Source organism: Oncorhynchus clarkii, chromosome 12 (assembly GCF_045791955.1).
Source record: "Oncorhynchus clarkii lewisi isolate Uvic-CL-2024 chromosome 12, UVic_Ocla_1.0, whole genome shotgun sequence".
NCBI lineage: Eukaryota > Metazoa > Chordata > Actinopteri > Salmoniformes > Salmonidae > Oncorhynchus > Oncorhynchus clarkii.
In genome coordinates, this window is record NC_092158.1 from 6,891,474 (window position 1) to 6,909,161 (window position 17,688).

A 17,688-nucleotide genomic window follows, 5' to 3' on the forward strand; every position below is an offset into this window, starting at 1 on the left:
TGGTTTGGGATGAGTTGAACTGTAGAGTGAAGGAAAAGCAGCCAACAACTGCTCAGCATATGTGGGAACTCCTTCAAGACTGTTGGAAAAGCATTCCAGTTGAAGCTGGTTGAGAGAATGCCAAGAGTGTGCAAAGCTGTCGTGGAGGCAAAGGGTGGCAACTTAAAAAAATCTAAAATCTAAAATATATTATGATGTGTTTAACACTTTTTTGGTTACTACATGATTCCATATGTGTTATTTCATAGTTTTGATGTCTTCACTATTATTCTACAAAGCAGAAAATAGCTAAAAATAAAGAAAAACCCTGGAATAAGTAGGTGTGTCCAAACTTTTGACTCGTACTGTGTATATATGATTACATTACCTTTCTATACAAGTACTTCCATGAGCACCTTTCTTTGAATATGCATTGGTGATGTGCTGTGTGTGTATTTGCTAGGTATGAATGGTAATGTACATATTAATGGTAATGTACATATTAATGGTAATGAATGCATTAATGGTAGTGTATGTATTAATGGTAATGTATGTATTTGCTATGTCTGAATGGTAATGTACATATTAATGGTAATGTACGTATTAATGGTAATGTATGTATTAATGGTAATGTATGTATTAATGGTAATGTATGTATTAATGGCAATGCACGTATTAATGGTAATGTATGTATTAATGGTAATGTATGTATTCATGGTAATGTTTGTATTTGCTATGCTATGTATTTATTGGTAATGTACGTATTAATGGTAATGTATATATTAATGGTAAAGTATGTATTATTGGTAATGTATGTATTAATGGCAATGTATGTATTAATGGTCATGTATGTATGAATGGTAATGTATGTATGTATGAATGGTCATTTATGTATGAATGGTAATGTATGTATCAATGGTAATGTATGCATTATTGGTAATGTATGTATGAATGGTAATGTATGTATTAATGGTAATGTATGTATTATTGGTAATGTATGTATTAATGGTAATGTATGTATTAATGGTAATGTATCTATTATTGGTAATTTCTGTACTATTGGTAATGTATTAATTAATGGTAATGTATGTATTATTGGTCATGTATGTATTAATGGTAATGCATGTATTAATGGTAATGTATGTATTAATGTATGTATTAATGGTAATGTATGTATTATTGGTTATGTATTAATGGTAATGTATGTATTATTGGTAATGTATGTATTAATGGTAATGTATTAATGGTAATGTATGTATTAATGGTAATGTATTAATGGTAATGTATGTATTAATGGTAATGTATGTATTAATGTATGTATTAATGGTAATGTAATTATTATTAGTAATTTCTGTACTATTGGTAATGTATTAATTAATGGTAATGTATGTATTATTGGTCATGTATGTATTAATGGTAATGTATGTATTAATGGTAATGTATTGATGGTAATGTATGTATCGGCTGGTAAAAACAAATCCTTCAGGGGATTAATAAAGTACTATCTTATCGTATCTTACAGGTCCACAGACAAATTATATTAATACCACTTTCATCTATAGATACACGGACAACAAGTTCAACCCCAAGTTCATCACCACAGTGGGAATAGACTTCAGGGAAAAGAGAGTGGTGAGTAACGCTACACACACACACACACACACACACACACACACACACACACACACACACACACACACACACACACACACACACACACACACACACAAAAAGAGTGGTGTGTATCCTCCTTTCCTTCCTTCCTTCCTTCCTTCCTTCCTTCCTTCCTTCCTTCCTCTGTCAACAAAAGTAAAGAGAGTGGTGAGTATCCTCATGTAGTTTAGCTCAATCAGTAAGGCCGATCTGAATAGTCCAATCAGTAAGGCTGGTCTGAATAGTTCAGTCAGTAAGACTGGTCTGAATAGTTCAGTCAGTAAGGCTGGTCTGAATAGTTCAGTCAGTAAGGCTGGTCTGAATAGTTCAGTCAGTAAGACTGGTCTGAATAGTTCAGTCAGTAAGGCTGGTCTGAATAGTTCAGTCAGTAAGGCTGGTCTGAATAGTTCAGTCAGCAAGGCTGGTCTGAATAGTTCAGTCAGTAAGACTGGTCTGAATAGTTCAGTCAGTAAGGCTGGTCTGAATAGTTCAGTCAGTAAGGCTGGTCTGAATAGTTCAGTCAGTAAGGCTGGTCTGAATAGTTCAGTCAGTAAGGCTGGTCTGAATAGCTCAATCAGTAAGGCTGGTCTTGTTACAATCTCCACCCGGCACAGCCAGAAGAGGACTGGCCACCCCATATAGCCTGGTTCCTCTCTAGGTTTCTTCCTAGGTTTTGGCCTTTCTAGGGAGTTTTTCCTAGCCACTGTGCTTCTACACCTGCATTGCTTGCTGTTTGGGGTTTTAGGCTGGGTTTCTGTACAGCACTTTGAGATATCAGCTGATGTACGAAGGGCTATATAAATACATTTGATTTGATTTGAATAGTTCAGTCAGTAAGGCTGGTCTGAATAGTTCAGTCAGTAAGGCTGGTCTGAATAGTTCAGTCAGTAAGGCTGGTCTGAATAGTTCAGTCAGTAAGGCTGGTCTGAATAGTTCAGTCAGTAAGGCTGGTCTGAATAGTTCAGTCAGTAAGGCTGGTCTGAATAGTTCAATCAGTAAGGCTGGTCTGAATAGTTCAGTCAGTAAGGCTGGTCTGAATAGTTCAGTCAGTAAGGCTGGTCTGAATGCTCACTTTAATTTCATACAGTAAGCATAATAGAATTCACGTAGTTTCCTACAGTTGCTCATTTTGATCAGCCTCATTCCACTATCCACTGTGTATTTTAGAAATCATGGTCGCTGAGCTGACAACATCAGCTACTGGGAACAGGCTTTAGGGTACAGGCTTCAGGCTAGAGGCACCAGGCTTCAGGCTAGAGGCACCAGGCTTCAGGCTAGAGGCACCAGGCTTCAGGCTAGAGGCACCAGGCTTCGGGCTAGAGGCACCAGGCTAGAGGCACCAGGCTTCAGGCTATAGGCACCAGGCTTCAGGCTAGAGGCACCAGGCTTCGGGCTAGAGGCACCAGGCTAGAGGCACCAGGCTTCAGGCTATAGGCACCAGGCTTCAGGCTAGAGGCACCAGGCTTAAGGCCACAGAATACAGGCTTCAGGCTAGAGGCACCAGGCTTCAGGCTAGAGGCACCAGGCTTCAGGCCACAGGCTACAGGCTTCAGGCTAGATGCACCAGGCTTCAGGCCACAGGCTGCAGGCAGACTACAGGCTACAGACTACAGGCTAGAGGCAACAAGCTGCAGGCTACAGGCTACAGACTACAGGCTACAGACTACAGGCTACAGACTACAGGCTACAGACTACAGACTACAGGCTAGAGGCTACAGGCTACAGACTACAGGCTACAGACTAGAGGCTACAGGCTACATGCCACAGACTACAGGCTAGAGGCTCTAGACTACAGGCTACAGACTACAGGCTGCAGACTACAGACTACAGACTGAAGGCTACAGACTACAGGCAACAGGTTAGAGGCTACAGACTAGAGGCTACCGACTACAGGCTACAGACTACAGGCTGCAGACTACAGACTACAGGCTACAGACTGCAGGCTACAAGTTAGAGGCTACAGGCTACATACTAGAGGCTACAGACTACAGGCTACAGACTACAGGCTACAGACTATAGACTAGAGGCTACAGACTACAGGCTACAGACTACAGACTACAGGCTACAGACTACAGACTAGAGACTACAGACTACAGGCTACAGGTTAGAGGCTACAGGCTACAGACTAGAGGCTACAGACTACAGGCTACAGGTTAGAGGCTACAGGCTACAGACTAGAGGTTACAGACTACAGGCTACAGACTACAGGCTACAGACTACAGGCTACAGACTACAGGCTACAGACTAGAGGCTACAGACTAGAGTCTTACAGGCTACAGGTTAGAGGCTACAGGCTACAGACTAGAGGCTACAGACTAGAGTCTTACAGGCTACAGGTTAGAGGCTACAGGCTACAGACTAGAGGCTACAGACTAGAGTCTACAGGCTACAGGTTAGAGGCTACAGGCTACAGACTAGAGGCTACAGACTAGAGTCTACAGACTACAGACTACAGACTAGAATTAATGGTCGCTGAGCTGACAACATCAGCTACTGGGAATAGGCTTCAGGGTACAGGCTTCACTATCAGGAATATTTAAACCCACAGGACCTATCTGGTTAAACAATATGTTGTCTTGTGTCATAAACCTCATTTTGCAGGAAGCTCACAGAGATATTCCACTCTATTCTCTGTTATAGGCTATGGGTAGTCATTACATAGACTATGGGTAGTCATTATGTAGACAATGGGTAGTTATTATGTAGACAATGGGTAGCCATTATATAGACTAAGGGTAGTCATTACATAGACTATGGGTAGCCATTATATAGACTCTGGGTATGGGAAGTCATTATATAGACTATGGGTAGTCATTATATAGACTATGGGTAGCCATTATATAGACTATGGGTAGTCATTATATAGACTATGGGTAGTCATTATATAGACTATGGGTAGTCATTATATAGACTATGGGTAGTCATTATATAGACTATGGGTAGCCATTATATAGACTATGGGTAGTCATTATATAGACTATGGGTAGCCATTATATAGACTATGGGTAGCCATTATATAGACTATGGGTAGCCATTATATAGACTATGGGTAGCCATTATATAGACTATGGGTAGCCATTATATAGACTATGGGTAGTCATTACATAGACTATGGGTAGTCATTACGGTACTCTTCATTAAGTTACGGTACTCTTCATTATGTTACGGTACTCTTCATTAAGTTACGGTACTCTTCATTACATTACGGTACTCTTCATTACGGTACTCTTCATTAAGTTACGGTACTCTTCATTACGTTACGGTACTCTTCATTAAGTTACGGTACTCTTCATTACATTACGGTACTCTTCATTACGTTACGGTACTCTTCATTAAGTTACGGTACTCTTCATTACATTACGGTACTCTTCATTACATTACGGTACTCTTCATTACATTACGGTACTCTTCATTAAGTTACGGTACTCTTCATTACATTACGGTACTCTTCATTACATTACGGTACTCTTCATTACATTACGGTACTCTTCATTACGTTACGGTACTCTTCATTACATTACGGTACTCTTCATTACGTTACGGTACTCTTCATTACATTACGGTACTCTTCATTACATTACGGTACTCTTCATTAAGTTACGGTACTCTTCATTACATTACGGTACTCTTCATTACATTGCATAACATTTTTTCCTATCTCACAACTCTCATTTTTGGACGAGACTGACTTTATGACCAGAATTATCCTATGTACACTTTATAGTCAATTTCGACAGTATAATAAATGTTTCTGACATATCTATGCCTTTTTCAAAACGAGAGGTTGCTGTTTTAGGGCAGGGAGGGTGGAGCGTGGAGAATCGGTTTGCAGCCAGTCGCTTTCTCTAAGATTCATCCGTGTTAAACTGAGTTACTGGGCTGTTTAGAGATGGCCAGAGGAGAGGAAGGGTAGCTGTATAGTTGAATTAATGGGAGAAGATAACGATAATTTAAAAAACAAAACATTTATTATTTCAGTGAAACACGGAACCGCTCCATATTTTATCTAAAGGCTGGTCTAAATATTCCTGTTACACTGTACAACCTTCAATGTTATGTCATAATTATGTAAATTTCAGGCAAATGAATTATGGTCTTTGTTAGGAAGAAATGGTCTTCACACAGTTCGCAACGAGCCAGGCGGCCCAAACTGTTGCATATACCCTGACTCTGCTTGCACAGAACGCAAGAGACGTGACACAATTTCCCTAGTTAATATTGCCTGCTAACATGCATTTCATTTAACTAAATATGCAGGTTTAAAAAAATATAATTCTGTGTATTGATTTTAAGAAAGGCATTGATGTTTATGGTTTGGTACATTTGTGCATTGATTGTGTTTTTTTTCCGCAAATGTGTTTTTGTTAAATCACCCCCCGTTTGGCGAAGTTGAAGTAGGCTGAGATTTGATGATAAATGAACAGGCACCGCATTGATTATATGCAACGCAGGACAAGCTAGTTAACCTAGTAATATCATCAACCATGTGTAGTTAACTAGTGATTATGTGAAGATTGATTGTTTTTTCAAGGTAAGTTTAATGCTAGCTAGCAACTTATCCTTGGCTCATTGCAGCCACGAGGTCCCTTTTTAGTGCTGCACTCGCGTAACACGTGGTCAAGCCTGCCACGAGGTCTCCTCGTGGATTGCAATGTAATCGGCCATAATGTAATGTAATATAATCGGCCATAATGTAATGTAATGTAATGTAATGTAATCGGCCATAATGTAATGTAATCGGCCATAATGTAATGTAATCGGCCATAATGTAATGTAATCGGCCATAATATAATGTAATCGGCCATAATGTAATGTAATGTAATGGGCCATAATGTAATGTAATGTAATCGGCCATAATGTAATGTAATGTAATGGGCCATAATGTAATGTAATGTAATCGGCCATAATGTAATGTAATGTAATGGGCCATAATGTAATGTAATGTAATCGGCCATAATGTAATGTAATGTAATCGGCCATAATGTAATGTAATGTAATCGGCCATAATGTAATGTAATGTAATCGGCCATAATGTAATGTAATCGGCCATAATGTAATGTAATCGGCCATAATGTAATGTAATGTAATCGGCCATAATGTAATGTAATGTAATCGGCCATAATGTAATGCAATCGGCCATAATATAATGTAATCGGCCATAATGTAATGTAATCGGCCATAATGTAATGTAATGTAATCGGCCATAATGTAATGTAATCGGCCATAATGTAATGTAATGTAATCGGCCATAATGTAATGCAATGTAATCGGCCATAATGTAATGTAATGTAATCGGCCATAATGTAATGTAATGTAATCGGCCATAATGTAATGTAATCGGCCATAATGTAATGTAATCGGCCATAATGTAATGTAATCGGCCATAATGTAATGTAATGTAATGTAATCGGCCATAATGTAATGTAATGTAATCGGCCATAATGTAATGTAATGTAATGGGCCATAATGTAATGTAATGTAATCGGCCATAATGTAATGTAATGTAATGGGCCATAATGTAATGTAATGTAATCGGCCATAATGTAATGTAATGTAATCGGCCATAATGTAATGTAATGTAATCGGCCATAATGTAATGTAATGTAATCGGCCATAATGTAATGTAATCGGCCATAATGTAATGTAATCGGCCATAATGTAATGTAATGTAATCGGCCATAATGTAATGTAATCGGCCATAATGTAATGTAATGTAATCGGCCATAATGTAATGCAATGTAATCGGCCATAATGTAATGTAATGTAATCGGCCATAATGTAATGTAATGTAATCGGCCATAATGTAATGTAATCGGCCATAATGGCCATAATGTAATGTAATGTAATCGGCCATAATGTAATGTAATGTAATGTAATCGGCCATAATGTAATGTAATGTAATCGGCCATAATGTAATGTAATGTAATCGGCCATAATGTAATGTAATGTAATGGGCCATAATGTAATGTAATGTAATCGGCCATAATGTAATGTAATGGGCCATAATGTAATGTAATGTAATCGGCCATAATGTAATGTAATGTAATGGGCCATAATGTAATGTAATGTAATCGGCCATAATGTAATGTAATCGGCCATAATATAATGTAATCGGCCATAATGTAATGTAATGTAATGGCCATAATGTAATGTAATGTAATCGGCCATAATGTAATGTAATGTAATCGGCCATAATGTAATGTAATGGCCATAATGTAATGTAATGTAATCGGCCATAATGTAATGTAATGTAATGTAATCGGCCATAATGTAATGTAATGTAATCGGCCATAATGTAATGTAATCGGCCATAATGTAATGTAATGTAATCGGCCATAATGTAATGCAATGTAATCGGCCATAATGTAATGTAATATAATCGGCCATAATCGGCCATAATGTAATGTAATGTAATCGGCCATAATGTAATGTAATGTAATCGGCCATAATGTAATGTAATATAATCGGCCATAATGTAATGTAATGTAATCGGCCATAATGTAATGTAATGTAATCGGCCATAATGTAATGTAATGTAATCGGCCATAATGTAATGTAATGTAATCGGCCATAATGTAATGTAATCGGCCATAATGTAATGTAATGTAATCGGCCATAATGTAATGTAATCGGCCATAATGTAATGTAATCGGCCATAATGTAATGTAATGTAATGGCCATAATGTAATGTAATCGGCCATAATGTAATGTAATGTAATCGGCCATAATGTAATGTAATCGGCCATAATGTAATGTAATGTAATCGGCCATAATGTAATGTAATCGGCCATAATGTAATGTAATGTAATCGGCCCTAATGTAATGTAATCGGCCATAATGTAATGTAATGTAATCGGCCATAATGTAATGTAATCGGCCATAATGTAATGTAATGTAATCGGCCATAATGTAATGTAATGTAATCGGCCATAATGCAATGTAATCGGCCATAATGTAATGTAATGTAATCGGCCATAATGTAATGTAATGTAATCGGCCATAATGTAATGTAATCGGCCATAATGTAATGTAATGTAATCGGCCATAATGTAATGTAATGTAATCGGCCATAATGTAATGTAATGTAATCGGCCATAATGTAATGTAATCGGCCATAATGTAATGTAATCGGCCATAATGTAATGTAATGTAATCGGCCATAATGTAATGTAATCGGCCATAATGTAATGTAATGTAATCGGCCATAATGTAATGTAATCGGCCATAATGTAATGTAATGTAATCGGCCATAATGTAATGTAATCGGCCATAATGTAATGTAATCGGCCATAATGTAATGTAATGTAATCGGCCATAATGTAATGTAATCGGCCATAATGTAATGTAATGTAATCGGCCATAATGTAATGTAATCGGCCATAATGTAATGTAATCGGCCATAATGTAATGTAATAGGCCATAATGTAATGTAATGTAATCGGCCATAATGTAATGTAATCGGCCATAATGTAATGTAATCGGCCATAATGTAATGTAATCGGCCATAATGTAATGTAATGTAATCGGCCATAATGTAATGTAATCGGCCATAATGTAATGTAATGTAATCGGCCATAATGTAATGTAATGTAATCGGCCATAATGTAATGTAATGTAATCGGCCATAATGTAATGTAATGTAATCGGCCATAATGTAATGTAATCGGCCATAATGTAATGTAATGTAATCGGGCCATAATGTAATGTAATGTAATCGGCCATAATGTAATGTAACCGGCCATAATGTAATGTAATGTAATCGGCCATAATGTAATGTAATGGGCCATAATGTAATGTAATGTAATCGGCCATAATGTAATGTAATGTAATCGGCCATAGTGTAATGTAATCGGCCATAATGTAATGTAATGTAATCGGCCATAATGTAATGTAATCGGCCATAATGTAATGTAATGTAATCGGCCATAATGTAATGTAATCGGCCATAATGTAATGTAATCGTCCATAATGTAATGTAATGTAATCGGCCATAATGTAATGTAATCGGCCGTAATGTAATGTAATCGGCCATAATGTAATGTAATCGGCCATAATGTAATGTAATGTAATCGGCCATAATGTAATGTAATCGGCCATAATGTAATGTAATCGGCCATAATGTAATGTAATGTAATCGGCCATAATGTAATGTAACCGGCCATAATGTAATGTAATGTAATCGGCCATAATGTAATGTAATGTAATCGGCCATAATGTAATGTAATCGGCCATAATGTAATGTAATCGGCCATAATGTAATGTAATCGGCCATAATGTAATGTAATGTAATCGGCCATAATGTAATGTAATCGGCCATAATGTAATGTAATCGGCCATAATGTAATGTAATCGGCCATAATGTAATGTAATGTAATCGGCCGTAATGTAATGTAATGTAATCGGGTCATAATGTAATGTAATGTAATCGGCCATAATGTAATGTAATGTAATGGGCCATAATGTAATGTAATGTAATCGGCCATAATGTAATGTAATCGGCCATAATGTAATGTAATGTAATCGGCCATAATGTAATGTAATGTAATCGGCCATAATGTAATGTAATCGGCCATAATATAATGTAATCGGCCATAATGTAATGTAATCGGCCATAATGTAATGTAATCGGCCATAATGTAATGTAATCGGCCATAATGTAATGTAATCGGCCATAATGTAATGTAATCGGCCATAATGTAATATAATGTAATCGGCCATAATGTAATGTAATCGGCCATAATGTAATGTAATGTAATGGGCCATAATGTAATGTAATCGGCCATAATGTAATGTAATGTAATGTAATGTAATGTAATCGGCCATAATGTAATGTAATCGGCCATAATGTAATGTAATGTAATGTAATGGGCCATAATGTAATGTAATATGCGGATTACCTGCCACGCCCTGACCTTAGTATTCTTTGTTTTTCTTTATTATTTTGGTTAGGTTAGGGTGTGACGAGGGTGGTATGTGTGTTTTTGTCTCATCTAGTGTTTTTGTTTGTCTAGGTGTGTCTAGTCTAGACATATTGTAGGTCTATGGTGGCCTGGATTGGATCCCAATCAGAGGCAGCTGTTTATCGTTGTCTCTGATTGGGGATCCTACTTAGGTTGCCATTTTCCAGTTTGGTTTTGTGGGTTATTGTCTATGTGATGTTGCATGTTTCCACTCAGTGTTGATAGCGGTCACGTTCGTCTTGTTTGTTTGTTTGTTTGTTTGTTTGTTTGTTTGTTTGTTTGTTTAGTGTACTCTGTGTTAATTCGTCTTACATTAAAAGTATGTATTCTGCGCTTTTGGTCTCCTCACTACGACGATCGTGACATTACCGATGGTTATGAAAACTAGTGATCGTCTCTAATTAATCGGCCATGCCGATGACAGTAGTACATCTAGACAAAGAGGAAGAAAATGATAATATCTTTGTAATGTCCATGAATGCGAAATACTCGAACTTGGTCCTGGGGAACACCAAGGTGTGCACTTTATTTTCTTCTGCCTTAACACTGCACAGCCGATTCTAACGAATTGCAAAAATCGCTGAAGTTGGAGACTTTTATCTCCCTCACCAACTTCAAACATCTGCTTATCTGAGCAGCTAACCGATCGCTGTACATAGTCTATCGGTAAATAGCCCACCCATTTTTACCTACCTCATCCCCATACTGTTTTTATTTATTTACTTCTCTGCTCTTTTGCACACCAGTATATCTACCTGTACATGACCATCTGATCATTTATCACTCCAGTGTTAATCTGCTAAATTGTAATTATTCGCCTACCTCCTCATGCCTTTTGCACACAATGTATATAGACTCTCTTTTTTTTTCTACTGTGTTATTGACTTGTTAATTGTTTACTCCATGTGTAACTCTGTGTTGTCTGTTCACACTGCTATGCTTTATCTTGGCCAGGTCGCAGTTGTAAATGAGAACTTGTTCTCAACTAGCCTACCTGGTTAAATAAAGGTGTTCTCAACTAGCCTACCTGGTTAAATAAAGGTGTTCTCAACTAGCCTACCTGGTTAAATAAAGGTGTTCTCAACTAGCCTACCTGGTTAAATAAAGGTGTTCTCAACTAGCCTACCTGGTTAAATAAAGGTGTTCTCAACTAGCCTACCTGGTTAAATAAAGGTGTTCTCAACTAGCCTACCTGGTTAAATAAAGGTGTTCTCAACTAGCCTACCTGGTTAAATAAAGGTGAAAAAAAATAAAAATAAAACATAATCAACTAATCATCAAGCTATGATAATTTCAATCAGCTGTGTAATGTTAGGGGGGGGTAAAAACAAAAGAAGTGCACTATTTTGGGGTCCCGAGGACCTAGTTTGGGAAACGCTGGGCTAGTTGTCACTAAAGCATGTTATCTCTAGTGCTCATAGGGCCAAAAGTAGGCTAATGGAAAGAAAATTAATTTTAGTCAATATTTAGTCTTACGATTTTCCTTCCCTCACCACTGCACAGTTCCTATCCTCCCATGTTCCTATCCTCCCATGTTCCTATTCTCCCATGTCCCTATCCTCCCATGTTCCTATCCTCCCATGTCCCTATCCTCCCATGTTCCTATCCTCCCATTTACCTATTCTCCCATTTACCTATTCTCCCATGTTCTTATTCTCCCATGTTCTTATTCTCCCATGTTCCTATTCTCCCATGTTCTTATTCTCCCATGTTCTTATTCTCCCATGTTCCTATTCTCCCATGTTCCTATTCTCCCATGTTCCTATTCTCCCATGTTCCTATTCTACCATGTTCCTATTCTCCCATCATGTTCCTAGTCTCCCATGTTCCTATCAACCCATGTTCCTATTCTCCCATGTTCCTATTCTGCCATGTTACTATCCTCCCATGTTCCTATTCTCCCATGTTTATATTCTCCCATGCTCCTATTCTCCCATGTTCCTATCCTCCCATGTTCCTATTCTCCCATGTTCCTATTCTGCCATGTTCCTATTCTCCCCATGTTCTTATTCTCCCCATGTTCCTATTCTCCCATGTTCCTATTCTCCCATGTTCCTATTCTCCCATCATGTTCCTAGTCTCCCATGTTCCTATCAACCCATGTTCCTATTCTCCCATGTTCCTATTCTGCCATGTTACTATCCTCCCATGTTCCTATTCTCCCATGTTTATATTCTCCCATGCTCCTATTCTCCCATGTTCCTATCCTCCCATGTTCCTATTCTCCCATGTTCCTATCCTCCCATGTTCCTATTCTCCCATGCACCTATTCTCCTATTTTCCCATGTCCCTATAACGCTGCTACTCATTCACTTACTATGAGCATGTCTGTTGTATCTGTTCATGTTTGTTGCATCTGTTCATGTCTGTTGCATCTGTTCATGTATGTTGTATCTGTTTATGTCTGTTTGTATCTGTTCATGTCTGTTTGTATCTGTTCATGTCTGTTTGTATCTGTTCATGTCTGTTGCATCTGTTCATGTATGTTGTATCTGTTTATGTCTGTTTGTATCTGTTCATGTCTGTTTGTATCTGTTCATGTCTGTTTGTATCTGTTCATGTCTGTTGTATCTGTTCATGTCTGTTGTATCTGTTCATGTCTGTTGTATCTGTTCATGTCTGTTGTATCTGTTCATGTCTGTTTGTATGTGTTCATGTCTGTTTGTATCTGTTCATGTCTATTGTATGTGTTCATGTCTGTTGTATGTGTTCATGTCTGTTGTATGTGTTCATGTCTGTTGTATGTGTTCATGTCTATTGTATGTGTTCATGTCTGTTGTATGTGTTCATGTCTGTTGTATGTGTTCATGTCTGTTGTATCTGTTCATGTCTGTTTGTATCTGTTCATGTCTGTTGTATGTGTTCATGTCTGTTGTATGTGTTCATGTCTGTTGTATGTGTTCATGTCTGTTGTATCTGTTCATGTCGGTTTGTATCTGTTCATGTCTGTTGTATCGGTTCATGTCTGTTGTATGTGTTCATGTCTGTTGTATGTGTTCATGTCTGTTGTATGTGTTCATGTCTGTTGTATGTGTTCATGTCTGTTGTATGTGTTCATGTCTGTTTTATCTGTTCATGTCTGTTTTATCTGTTCATGTCTGTTTGTATCTGTTCATGTCTGTTGTATCTGTTCATGTCTGTTGTATCTGTTCATGTCTGTTGTATCTGTTCATGTCTGTTGTATGTGTTCATGTCTGTTGTATCTGTTCATGTCTGTTTGTATCTGTTCATGTCTGTTGTATCTGTTCATGTCTGTTGTATGTGTTCATGTCTGTTGTATGTGTTCATGTCTATTGTATGTGTTGATGTCTGTTGTATGTGTTCATGTCTGTTGTATGTGTTCATGTCTATTGTATGTGTTGATGTCTGTTGTATGTGTTCATGTCTGTTTTATCTGTTCATGTCTGTTTTATCTGTTCATGTCTGTTTGTATCTGTTCATGTCTGTTGTATCTGTTCATGTCTGTTGTATCTGTTCATGTCTGTTGTATCTGTTCATGTCTGTTGTATGTGTTCATGTCTGTTGTATCTGTTCATGTCTGTTTGTATCTGTTCATGTCTGTTGTATCTGTTCATGTCTGTTGTATCTGTTCATGTCTGTTTGTATCTGTTCATGTCTGTTGTATGTGTTCATGTCTGTTGTATCTGTTCATGTCTGTTTGTATCTGTTCATGTCTGTTGTATCTGTTCATGTCTGTTGTATCTGTTCATGTCTGTTGTATCTGTTCATGTCTGTTGTATCTGTTCATGTCTGTTGTATCTGTTCATGTCTGTTGTATGTGTTCATGTCTGTTGTATGTGTTCATGTCTGTTGTATCGTGTTCATGTCTGTTGTATGTGTTCATGTCTGTTGTATGTGTTCATGTCTGTTGTATGTGTTCATGTCTGTTGTATGTTCATGTCTGTTGTATGTGTTCATGTCTGTTGTATGTGTTCATGTCTGTTGTATGTGTTCATGTCTGTTGTATGTGTTCATGTCTGTTGTATGTGTTCATGTCTGTTGTACGTGTTCATGTCTGTTGTATGTGTTCATGTCTGTTGTATGTGTTCATGTCTGTTGTATGTGTTCATGTCTGTTGTATCTGTTCATGTCTGTTGTATGTGTTCATGTCTGTTGTATGTGTTCATGTCTGTTGTATGTGTTCATGTCTGTTGTATGTGTTCATGTCTGTTGTATCTGTTCATGTCTGTTGTATGTGTTCATGTCTGTTGTATCTGTTCATGTCTGTTGTATGTGTTCATGTCTGTTGTATCTGTTCATGTCTGTTGTATGTGTTCATGTCTGTTGTATGTGTTCATGTCTGTTGTATCTGTTCATGTCTGTTGTATCTGTTCATGTCTGTTGTATCTGTTCATGTCTGTTGTATCTGTTCATGTCTGTTGTATGTGTTCATGTCTGTTGTATCTGTTCATGTCTGTTGTATCTGTTCATGTCTGTTGTATCTGTTCATGTCTGTTGTATGTGTTCATGTCTGTTGTATCTGTTCATGTCTGTTGTATGTGTTCATGTCTGTTGTATGTGTTCATGTCTGTTGTATCTGTTCATGTCTGTTGCATGTGTTCATGTCTGTTGTATCTGTTCATGTTTGTTTTTGTTACAGTATTTTCTTTGGATTCTGAAGCCAAATCATTTCCTCCCCCGGATGATACTGTTTTCGTAAAGTCTCTGTTGTTCCTTTGCTGATAACAGTACCAGTGAGATGTCTAAACACAGTTTGTTTCCTTTCTGTTTACAAAGCTAGGCGCCTGAGTAGCTTAGCGCTGTAAATTGAGTGACTTAGCTAACGTAGATCTGTCGATTTAGTGACTTAGCTAACGTAGATCTGTCGATTTAGTGACTTAGCTAACGTAGATCTGTAGATTTAGCGGTTTAGCTAACGTAGATCTTTAGATTTAGCGGTTTAGCTAACGTAGATCTGTAGATTTGTGTGTCGGTGTGTGTTCCTCACCCTGTGTGTGTCGGTGTGTTCCTCACCCTGTGTGTGTCGGTGTGTTCCTCACCCTGTGTGTGTCGGTGTGTTCCTCACCCTGTGTGTGTTGGTTTGTTTCTCACCCTGTGTGTGTCGGTGTGTTTCTCACCCTGTGTGTGTCGGTGTGTGTGTTCCTCACCCTGTCTGTGTCAGGGTGTGTGTTCCTCACCCTGTGTGTGTCGGTGTGTTTCTCACCCTGTGTGTGTCGGTGTGTTTCTCACCCTGTGTGTGTCGGTGTGTTCCTCACCCTGTGTGTGTCGGTGTGTTCCTCACCCTGTGTGTGTCGGTGTGTTCCTCACCCTGTGTGTGTTGGTTTGTTTCTCACCCTGTGTGTGTCGGTGTGTTTCTCACCCTGTGTGTGTCGGTGTGTGTGTTCCTCACCCTGTCTGTGTCAGGGTGTGTGTTCCTCACCCTGTGTGTGTCGGTGTGTTTCTCACCCTGTGTGTGTCGGGTGTGTTCCTCACCCTGTGTGTGTCGGGTGTGTTCCTCACCCTGTATGTGCCCATGTGTGTTTCAGGTGTACACAGCGTCGGGCCCCAATGGAACCACAGGGAAGACCTTTAAAGTTCACCTCCAGCTCTGGGATACAGCTGGACAGGAGAGGTACTGGAACTGCATCCTAATGCATTTACATGTAGCTCATAAAATGTTACAAATGTGCCTATAATGCATTATAAAGATAGGGTGGTCGTAGGAATACCCTATCTATCTTACCTAGCTTCGCTTAACATGAAAGCATTGATGAAACCACTGCTGCCATTCAGTTGTGTAGCTTGATGTTTTGTTCAACTACTGTATATCTCAAGGTATCACAACGGTATCAATCCCCACTTACCTTGTGAGAATGACCCTTGTAGTTCTGCAAGGCCTTAACAAGCCTTAACAAGCCTTAACAATGAGGCGTCTTCACAGCATCTTAACAAGCCTTAACAAGCCTTAACAAGCCTTAACAAGCCTTAACAAGCCTTAACAATGAGGCGTCTTCACAGCATCTTAACAAGTCTTAACAAGCCTTAACAATCCTTAACAATGAGGCGTCTTCACAGCATCTTAACAAGCCTTAACAAGCCTTAACAAGTCTTAACAAGCCTTAACAAGCCTTAACAATGAGGCGTCTTCACAGCATCTTAACAAGTCTTAACAAGTCTTAACAAGTCTTAACAAGCCTTAACAAGCCTTAACAAGTCTTAACAAGCCTTAACAAGCCTTAACAATGAGGCGTCTTCACAGCATCTTAACAAGCCTTAACAAGCCTTAACAAGTCTTAACAAGCCTTAATAACAAGCCTTAACAAGCCTTAACAAGTCTTAACAAGTCTTAACAAGCCTTAATAACAAGCCTTAACAAGCCTTAACAAGTCTTAACAAGCCTTAACAATGAGGCGTCTTCACAGCATCTTAACAAGCCTTAACAAGCCTTAACAAGCCTTAACAAGTCTTAACAAGCCTTAACAAGCCTTAACAAGCCTTAATAAGCCTTAACAAGTCTTGTTAATGAGGCGTCTACACAACTTTTGTTATTAACCCAGAGGGGTTATTTACCCAGTCAGATATAGAGGAGTTATTTACCCAGTCAGATATAGAGGAGTTATTAACCCAGTCAGAGGAGTTATTAACCCAGTCAGATGAGTTATTAACTCAGTCATATATAGAGGGGTTATTTACCCAGTCAGATATAGAGGAGTTATTAACCCAGTCAGATATAGAGGAGTTATTTACCCAGTCAGATATAGAGGAGTTATTTACCCAGTCAGATATAGAGGAGTTATTAACCCAGTCAGAGGAGTTATTAACCCAGTCAGAGGAGTTATTAACCCAGTCAGAGGGGTTATTTACCCAGTCAGAGGAGTTATTTACCCAGTCAGATATAGAGGAGTTATTTACCCAGTCAGAGGAGTTATTTACCCAGTCAGATATAGAGGAGTTATTAACCCAGTCAGATATAGAGGAGTTATTAACCCAGTCAGATATAGAGGAGTTATTAACCCAGTCAGATATAGAGGAGTTATTTACCCAGTCAGATATAGAGGAGTTATTTACCCAGTCAGATATAGAGGGGTTATTTACCCAGTCAGATATAGAGGAGTTATTTACCCAGTCAGAGGGGTTATTTACCCAGTCAGAGGAG

At 38.3% G+C, this 17,688-nt stretch overlaps 1 protein-coding gene across 2 annotated transcripts in view; it reads left to right on the plus strand.

Annotated features, from left to right (window-relative positions):
* Positions 1–17,688, plus strand: part of LOC139421847 (RAB27B, member RAS oncogene family) — a 98,678-nt gene that overhangs the window by 49,593 nt on the left and 31,397 nt on the right. For both annotated transcript variants that reach the window (XM_071172973.1, XM_071172974.1), the window contains 2 exons: positions 1,542–1,611; positions 16,079–16,164. In XM_071172973.1, the coding sequence (XP_071029074.1) occupies positions 1,542–1,611; positions 16,079–16,164 (156 nt within the window). The remainder of the gene's footprint in view (positions 1–1,541; positions 1,612–16,078; positions 16,165–17,688) is intronic.